The sequence below is a fragment of the Danio rerio genome, chromosome 23, assembly GCF_049306965.1.
Source record: "Danio rerio strain Tuebingen ecotype United States chromosome 23, GRCz12tu, whole genome shotgun sequence".
NCBI classification, from domain to species: Eukaryota; Metazoa; Chordata; class Actinopteri; order Cypriniformes; family Danionidae; genus Danio; species Danio rerio.
In genome coordinates, this window is record NC_133198.1 from 49,470,001 (window position 1) to 49,480,000 (window position 10,000).

The following is a 10,000-nucleotide window of genomic DNA, read 5'->3' on the forward strand; positions in this document are numbered from 1 at the left end:
ATGAGTTGGTGTGTGTGGGTGTATGCGAGTAAGTTTCTTTGTGTGTGAGTGAGTGTGCGCGTGTGTATGTGTGTGTAATGATGCTGCAGATGTGCTGAGCTGAAGTAAACTGTGATCTCACACACACTCGTCAGGTTTCCCTCAGAGCAGCAGTGTGTGTGTGTGTGTGTGTGTGTGTGTGTGTGTGTGTGTGTGTGTGGTGAATAAATCAGTATATGTGGACACAGATTTACACAAGCAGATCTCCAGTAGCTGCAGACTCTATGCGCTGCGTGCGTTTGTGTGTGTGTGTGAGAAACATCTCTCTCGTGAGCATGCTGTCAGGAGTGTGTGCTGTGCTGCTGTTTATTGTTGTCCAGAGATTCTGTGCTCCAACTCTAGAATATTGACGATGTTTCCAGCATCACTGTTGCATTTCCATGGTGAGCCGCTCTGATGTGTGTGTGTGTGTGTGTGTGTGTGTGTGTGTGTTGTTGATGTAATCAAACATTTAAACACTAAACGCTTTAATCAAACCACACAATGAGCCCGTCTCCTAATCTCTGCCTGCACACTGCTGTGTGTGTGTGTGTGTGTGTGTGTGTGTGATAGTAAACAGTGTTTTATGAGTGTCTGGTGTTTTCAGAGAACTGATGAATGGTGACTGAAATATAGTTTATCACTGTTTTATTAATACAACTAATAAATCTAAACATAAACAAAACAACAATACACTGACCTGCTTTTTTGCAAAACAATTTATATATATATATATATATAGAGAGAGAGAGAGAGAGAGAAAGACTGTTATTATAATTCATAATAAATAATTATAGGACTTTAAATGTGATTGCTTTAAAGAAAATTTTGTATATATATATATATATATATATATATATATATATATATATATATATACACTCACCGGCCACTTTATTAGGTACACCACACTAGTACTGGGTCGGACCTCTTTTGCCTTCAGAACTGCATTAATCCTTCATGGCGTAGATTCAACAAGCTGCTGGAAATATTCCTCAGAGATTTTGCTCCATATTGTCATGATAGCATCACACAGTTGCTGCAGATTTGTCGGCTGCACATCCATGATGCCAATCTCCCGTTCCACCACATCCCAAAGCTGCTCTATTGGATTGAGCTCTGGTGACTGTGGAGGCCATTTGAGTACAGTGAACTCATCGTCATGTTCAAGAAACCAGTCTGAGATGATTGAGCTTTGACATGCTGCGTTATCCTGCTGGAAGTAGCCATCAGAAGATGGAGACACTGTGCTCATAAAGGGATGGACATGGTCAGCAGCAATACTCAGGTAGGCTGTGGCGTTGATGCTCAATTGGTACTAATGGACCCAAAGAAAATCTCCCCCACACCATTACACCACCACCACCAGCCTGAACCGCTGATACAAGGCAGGATGATCCATGCTTTCATGTTGTTGAGGACAAATTCTGAGGATTGCAGAGGTGCTCTTCTGCAGAGCTCGGTTGTAGCGAGTGCTTATTTGAGTTACTGTTGCCTTTCTATCAGCTGGAACCAGTCTGGCCATTCTCCTCTGACCTCTGGCATCAACAAGGCGTTTGCACCCACAGAACTGCCGCTCACTGGATATTTCCTCTTTGTCAGATCATTCTCTGTAAACCCTAGAGATAGTTGTGCGTGAAAATCCCAGTAGATCAGCAGTTTCTGAAATACTCAGAGCAGCCCGTCTGGCAGCAACAACCATGCCACGTTTAAAGTCTCTTAAATCCTCTTTCTTCCCCATTCTGATGCTCACTTTGACCTGCAGCAGATCGTCTTGATCATGTCTACATGCCGAAATGCAGTGAGCTGCTGCCATGTGATTGGCTGATTGGAAATCTGCGTTAACAAGCAGTTGGACAGGTGTACCTAATAAAGTGGCCAGTGAACATATATATATACACACACACACACACACACACACACACACACACACACACACACACACACACACAGGGGTTGGACAATGAAACTGAAAGGCCTGGTTGTCAAGTACAGTAATTCATTATTATGGTGTAGCTTCTCCTCAATCCAGCATCAGCTGGTGTTGTGAATGACAGACACAAGTCCTGCACAGCGGCCACAGGGATTTTGAGCCATTCTTCTACAGTGAAGCTAGTGTTTCATTACAATACAATCAGTTAACAGACTTCAGCATTCACTGGCGCCATCTTGTGGATAGACAAAGTCAACCATCTTTAGTCTACTAAACCAGTGGTTCTCAAAGTGGGGGTCGGGACCCCCCAAGGGGTCGCGGGACAATGAAGGGGGGTCACCATAAGAATTACCATATTTTATTCATAACCAACTGAAGAGAAAAAATAGTCACTACAATATACTATATAGTTACTATAGTAGCTTATAGTTAATAGTTCTATTGGATTGTGACCCCTGGGGTAATTACATCATATTAAAGACAGCAATAGCGTCAGATGTAACAGGTTGATTTTATAACACCAGGTAAACTTTCCGGCACATTTACAGCACTGACATAAATAAAAAAATTAATTGGTGTGTCTGCGTCATTGCATGCAAGGTTTCTGTATTTATAATCATCTCAGAGGATATTAGGGGTCGCGAGTCACTGGCGTTGTTATTTTGGGGGTCGCGGGCTAAAAAGCTCGGGAACCCCTGTACTAAACTGTGGCAGGCAATTGGCCGCTGATGAGCTCTCTCAGAAATTGTAAATATTTTAAAACAGCCACTATTCTTACAAATAAACTGCAATCTAAACAACGACATTCTCCACTAAAAAAGCCTCAAAAGCACATTGTCATGTCAAACAGTAGCGTCTCTGCATGTTGCTGGCTGTATGGGCGGAGTAATACACAGTGAAGGGTGAAGCGGCCTTTGTGTGATGTTACTGGCAAAATATTACACAGCTATCAGCCAATCAGATTCAAGAACCAGACAGAACTGTTGTATAAATGAATATATATATATATATATATATATATAAGGTATGTTTGCCACAATATCAATATGGTCACCCTCCTTTTTTTATTCTGTTTGGGGGAGTCCATCAATATCTAACAGCTCAAATGGGTTTTTCAGCTAGCGATACATTTCTGGTACCATAAGGCCCATCCGGATTGTTCAAAAATAAAAGTCCCCCTGCATATATTTGGGCAGATTTTCAATGGGCCTGAAAATATTCTGTGATCCGGCAACCCTGAGGGTCAGTGTCGAGGTGTGACTGTGACCGTGTAGCGCTCAGGCTGTAACACCACCCCGAAGCGGCCCTGCAGATCCGGCAATGAAGCCTCTGATGGACAGCTGAAGCTGAAGCGCTGCAGGAGGCGAGAGACAAACAGAAAGAGCTCAATTCTGGCTAGAGATTCTCCAACACACACCCGCGGACCCGCACCGAACGGCAGGAAGCTGGACTGAGTCTTCTTCTTCCCTGATGGCTCCAGGAAGCGCTCTGTGGACACACACACACACACACACACACACAATCATCTGCAGCTGGACATTACTAACACTGACCCCAAACCTTAGCTAAACATCTCTGATAGAGTTCAGACGACATTATAATGTCCACTGTGTGTTCTGTCTGTTGTTAGTCTTTAGTTCACTATAGTAAATGCAGAGTGCAGGGTTTTCTTACCAGGGTTAAACTGCTCAGGCTGGTCCCAGTGTTTGGGGTCGTGATGAATCGCCCACATGTTCACCAGAACACGCGTCCCTTTAGGAACACTGTGACCCCCCAAACTGCACAACACAGGCATTATGGGTAATCAGAGTCACGCACAACAGGCATTATGGGTAATCAGAGTCACGCACAACAGGCATTATGGGTAATCAGAGTCACGCACAACAGGCATTATGGGTAATCAGAGTCACGTAAAGGCAGAAAAAAACAAAACAATTTACTTTAAACCTACAACGCGCTTGTGGAACTACAGATATCGCTCACTGAGTTTATTTTGTTTCCTTAATGATGCACGTGTGTGTGTGTGGGTGTGTGTGTGTGTGTGTGTGTGTGTTTGAACACATTAACATATTAAGCTACATTTGCTTTTAATATGAAATCTGGGTTTTTTCAAAAACTAGAAAAATACCAGATAGCTGTGACATAATGGCTTTAATAGCTTATATAGTATGAGATAATAAGGAAAGAACAGCTCAGTTTTTAATTGCACACTCAAACTGAGCAGAAATGCGTGCACTGGTGCTAATATAATATTTATAATAATCATAGAATAATAGTATTAATATAATATTTTATTTATAAAATAACAATAAAACATTTTTGACAAAAAGTAAGATGAATTTAGGATGTTTGTAATAAAATCAATGCGATCTTTATAACACTACAGCAGATATATAGTTGTGTTACCATAGCAACTATAGAATTACCACAACAGATCAATTACTAGGGTTGTCATGTTACCATGGCAATTGTAGAATCACCACCACAGATCAATTACTACAGTCGTTGTGTTGCCATGGCAACTGTAGAATCACCACATCAGATCAATTACTACAGTTTTTGTGTTTCCATGGCAACCATAGAATTACAAAAGCATATCAATTGCTGGTTGTGTTTCCATTGCAAATGTAGAATCACCACATCAGATGAATTTCTAAAGTTGTTGTGTTTCCATAGCAACAGTAGAATTACCACAACAGTTTAATTACTATCGTTGTTGTGTTACCATAGCAACAGTAGAATCATCACAACAGATCAATTACTGTACTTGCTGTGTTACCATAGCAACTGCAGAATCACCACAGCAGATTAAATACTATCATTGTGTTACCATAGCAACTGTAGAATCACCACAACAGATCAATTACTACAGTTGTTGTGTTACCATGGCATCCATAAAATTACAACAACATATCAATTACTAGTTTGTGTTACAATGGTAACTGTAGAATCACCACGACAGATCAATTACTATAGTTGTTGTGTTACCATAGCAACTGTAGAATCACTACAACATTACTATAGCTGTTGCATTATCATGGCAACTGTAGAATCATCACAACAGATTAATTACTATAGTTATGTTACCATGGCAACTGTAGAATCCCCATATTAAGTCAAGTACTTTACTCTAGTACAGCTCAAAAACACTACAGCGTTTACTCTTTATTACTCTAGTGTGCGTTCCTGTGCGGTGGCTGTAGTGTCGACATCTGCAGTGAACGGTAACGACAGCCCACACAGCTGTGCATCTCATATGCTAATTATGCTTTCTCCCCATTACCATGGCAACCGGCGGGTTTGACTGGGTATCGCCATGGTTACCTGGTGTCCTGCATAGCGACGTGCGGGATGAGGATTGGGCTGACGGGACGGATGCGCATCACCTCACAGAGCACAGCGTCCAGCAGCGGCAGATGAGGACGATCAGAGAGACACGGAGGACGATCCACACCGACACACTCATCCAGCTCTGCCTGAACACGCTCCTGCAGCTGCACACACACACGCATTTTATACATACCATACACATACACATACACACACACACACACACACACACACACACACACACACACACACACGCACGCACGCACACACATACATACATACATGTGCGTACACACTCACACTCACACACACACACACACACACACGCACGCACACACATACATACATACGTGCGCACACACTCACACTCACACACACACTTTATACATACCATACACATGCGCACACACGCACACACACACACACACACACACAAAGACAGACATACACGTGCACACACACTCACACACTTTTTACATACCATACACATGCTTACAGACAGACACACAGACAGAAACACACACACACACACACACACAAACACTTTATACATACCATACACATGCTTACACACACACACGCACACACACAACCACGCTAAATGCATACCATACACGTTTTTACACACACACACACACACACACACACACACACACACACACACACACACACACACACACACACACACACAAACACACACACACACACACAAACACACACACACACACACACAAACACACATGCACACACACATGTTAAATAAGTGTGTGTGTGTGTGTGTGTGTGTGTACCTGTGGGTGGTGCAGCAGGAACGCTATGGTCCACAGTAGTGTAGTGGATGTCGTCTCCACTCCAGCTCCGAACGCCTCGGCCGCCGTCATCAGCACGTGATCCTCTGTGATGTCATCAGCACCACCTGACCCTCTTTGCTGACCAATCAGGAGAGCATCCAGCAGGTCACGCGGCTCTCCAGGTGTCAGGCTCTTCTGTGAGGTCAAAAGTCATAAAGTAATATATATATATATGTGTGTGTGTGTGTGTGTGTGTGTGTGTGTGTGTGTGTGTGTGTGTGTGTGTGTGTGCACCTTGTGCTCCAGCAGTTTCTTGTACAGTAGTTGGTCTCGTATGGAAACACACTCCTTTAGCCTCTTCAGGTCCTTGTTGGGGAAAATCTGATCAAAGGTCAGAATATTGTATAAATATGCAGTATAAACTCAATATATACACACACTCTCTGGCCACTTTATTAGGTACACCTGTCCAACTGCTCGTTAACGCAGATTTCTAATCAGCCAATCACAGGGCAGCAGCTCACTGCATTTCGGCATGTAGACATGCTCAAGAGGATCTGCTGCAGTTCAAAGCGAGCATCAGAATGGGGAAGAAAGGGGATTTAAGAGACTTTGATCGTAACATGGTTGTTGCTGCCAGACGGGCTGCTCTGAGTATTTCAGAAACTGCTGATCTACTGGGATTTTCACGCACAACCATCTCTAGGGTTTACAGAGATTAAAGAGGAAATATCCAGTGAGCGGCAGTTCTGTGGGCGCAAATGCCTTGTTGATGAGGTCAGAGGAGAATGGCCAGACTGGTTCCAGCTGATAGAAAGGCAACAGTAACTCAAATAAGCACTCGTTACAACCGAGCTCTGCAGAAGAGCATCTCTGAACACACAACACGGCCAACCTTGAGGCGGATGGGCTACAGCAGCAGAAGAGCACACCGGGTGCCGCTCCTGTCAGCTAAGAACAGGAAACTGAGGCTACAATTCACACAGACTCACCAAAACTGGACAATAGAAGATTGGAGAAACGTTGCTGCTCTGATGAGTCTCCATTTCTGCTCACACATTCGGATGCTCGGCTCACAATTTGGCCTCAACAGCATGAAAGCATGGATCATCCTGCCTTGTATCAGCGGTTCAGGCTGGTGGTGGTGGTGTAATGGTGTGGGGGAGATTTTCTTTGGGTCCATTAGTACCAATTGAGCATCAACGCCACAGCCTACCTGAGTATTGCTGCTGACCATGTCCATCCCTTTATGAGCACAGTGTCTCCATCTTCTGATGGCTACTTCCAGCAGGATAACGCAGCATGTCATAAAGCTCAATCATCTCAGACTGGTTTCTTGAACATGACGATGAGTTCACTGTACTCAAATGGCCTCCACAGTCACCAGAGCTCAATCCAATAGAGCAGCTTTGGGATGTGGTGGAACGGGAGATTGGCATCATGGATGTGCAGCCGACAAATCTGCAGCAACTGTGTGATGCTATCATGACAATATGGAGCAAAATCTCTGAGGAATATTTCCAGTAGCTTGCTGAATCTCTGCCATGAAGGATTAAAGCAGTTCTGAAGGCAAAAGAGGTTCGACCCGGTACTAGTGTGGTGTACCTAATAAAGTGTATATACAGACATGGACAAAACTGTTGGCACTCTTCTGTTGAAGAAGGAGAAACTACAGTGGTTACTAAAATAGCAAGAAACTGAAGAGACTGATTAATGAATAATTACTGAAGATAAGGCAATGTAAATCAGACATTGCTTTCGAACTGTGGTTCAACAGAAGCGTTAAAAAAGACAAACTACTGAAGCCGACCTGGAAAGAATTAAGACGCCAACAATTTTGTCCACGTCTGTGTATAAATCTATTTTCTAAATCTATCAGCTGATAATGAGCAGCGGTGATCTGAGCGGAGCTACTGACTCTTAACCAGGGGAAGATGTCCACGAGTCCCCCTCTGGCGATGGTCTGCACGATGCCGTCGTTGTACTGTATGACGGTCTGCAGCTCGGGGTCGCTGGGCTGATAGGAGGAGCTGAACACCAGCCTGCAGATCACGTTAGTGACGGCGCGCATCAACACCACACTCAGATCTGAACTCTGACCCCTGCAGGCCTGGAGCTCCTCACACAGACTGTCAGCCGCCTCCTGCACTGTACACACAGCATACCAGTGAGTGAGTGTGTGAGTGTGTGTGCGTGTGTGTATGTGTCTGAGTGTATTTGCGTGTTTATAAGCGTAAGTCAGTTCTAAAAATCTTTCACTGTCCTAAAAATAATACAATATTCCAAATTTTGCTAAGCTCTAGTTAAGTTCTAGAATTGTTAATAATTTCTTAAATATTTCAGAGATCTAGAAATGTTACAAAGTTCTTAAATTATACAAAGATCTAGAATTGTTAAAGTTCTTAAATGTTACAAAATTCCAGAATTGTTACAAAGTTCTAGAAATGTTTGTAATAGAAATGTTACAAAGATCTAGAATTTTTATAAAGATCTGGAATTGTTACAAAGTTTTAGATAAGTTCTAAAATTGTTACAAAATTCATGAAATGTTACAAAGATCTAGAATTGTTACAATGTTACAAAAATCTAGAATTGTTTCAAAGATCTAGAAATTTTACAAAGTTCCAGAAATGTTACAAAATTCTAGAAACATTACAAAATTCTTAAATTGTTACAAAGTTCTAGAAATGTTTGTAATAGAATTGTTACAAAGTTCTAGAAATATTACAAAGATCTAGAAATGTTACAAAGTTCTAGAATTGATACAAAGATCTAGAATTGTTACAAAGATCTATAATTGTTACAAAGATCTAGCATTGTTACAAAGTTCTAGAAATGCTACAAAATACATGAAATGTTACAAAGCTCTAGAATTGTTACAAAGATCTAGAAATGTTTGGAATCAAAATGTTACAAAGCTCTAGATTTGTTACAAAGATCTAGAAAAGTTCTTGAAATGTTACAAAATTCTTGAAATGTTACAAAGCTCTAGAATTTTTACAAAGTTCTAGAAATGTTTGGAATAGAAATGTTACAAAGATCTAGAATTTTTATAAAGATCTAGAATTGTTACAAAATTCATGAAATGTTACAAAGATCTAGAATTGTTACAAAGATCTATAATTGTTACAAAGATCTAGAATTGTTACAAAGATCTAGAAATGTTACAAAGATCTAGAATTGTTACAAAGATCTATAATTGTTACAAAGATCTAGAAATGTTACAAAGATCTAGAAATGTTACAAAGATCTATAATTGTTACAAAGATCTATAATTGTTTCAAAGATCTATAATTGTTACAAAGATCTATAATTGTTACAAAGATCTATAATTGTTACAAAGATCTAGAAATGTTACAAAGATCTAGAAATTTTACAAAGATCTAGAATTGTTACAAAGATCTATAATTGTTTCAAAGATCTATAATTGTTACAAAGATCTATAATTGTTACAAAGATCTATAATTGTTACAAAGATCTAGAATTGTTACAAAGATCTAGAAATTTTACAAAGTTCCAGAAATGTTACAAAATTCTAGAAACATTACAAAATTCTTAAATTGTTACAAAGTTCTAGAAATGTTTGTAATAGAATTGTTACAAAGATCTAGAAATGTTACAAAGTTCTAGAATTGATACAAAAATCTAGAATTGTTAAAAAGATTGTGTTGTAAATGTGCACACAATCTAAATCAATCTGAAGTTAAATCAATATAAATCAAATCTTGTGAGTGTTCAGTTTACCGATGGTCTGCAGTTTATTTGAGCCCTCGCCGAACAGTGTAAACGAGGAGTGCACTAGACGCCGGTGGTTCTTCCACAGTGGACTGTAGTCTGCAAACGCAATGTCCTTCCCACCCTGAGTCAACAGGTCGGTGGTCACCTGCACACACACACAGAGAGAGATACATCCCTTGCTGTAGCTCTG

The 10,000-nt window shown here is 41.0% G+C and overlaps 2 protein-coding genes across 6 annotated transcripts in view; both read right to left on the bottom strand.

Moving 5' to 3' along the window:
* The window catches only part of fhip1ab (FHF complex subunit HOOK interacting protein 1Ab), a 446,377-nt gene that overhangs the window by 284,581 nt on the left and 151,796 nt on the right, over positions 1-10,000 (bottom strand). The gene's annotated exons all lie outside the window — the stretch shown is intronic.
* Positions 2,999-10,000, bottom strand: part of cyp17a2 (cytochrome P450, family 17, subfamily A, polypeptide 2) — a 38,190-nt gene continuing 31,188 nt past the window's right edge. For 4 of the 5 annotated variants that reach the window (XM_068216809.2, XM_068216808.2, XM_073938748.1 and 1 more), the window contains 7 exons: positions 9,817-9,955; positions 7,991-8,220; positions 6,367-6,453; positions 6,073-6,267; positions 5,276-5,445; positions 3,626-3,729; positions 2,999-3,439 (listed from right to left, as the gene is read on the bottom strand). In XM_068216809.2, coding sequence (XP_068072910.1) covers positions 3,195-3,439; positions 3,626-3,729; positions 5,276-5,445; positions 6,073-6,267; positions 6,367-6,453; positions 7,991-8,220; positions 9,817-9,955 — 1,170 coding nt within the window. In that variant the 3' untranslated portion in view covers positions 2,999-3,194. 5 annotated transcript variants of the gene reach the window in all.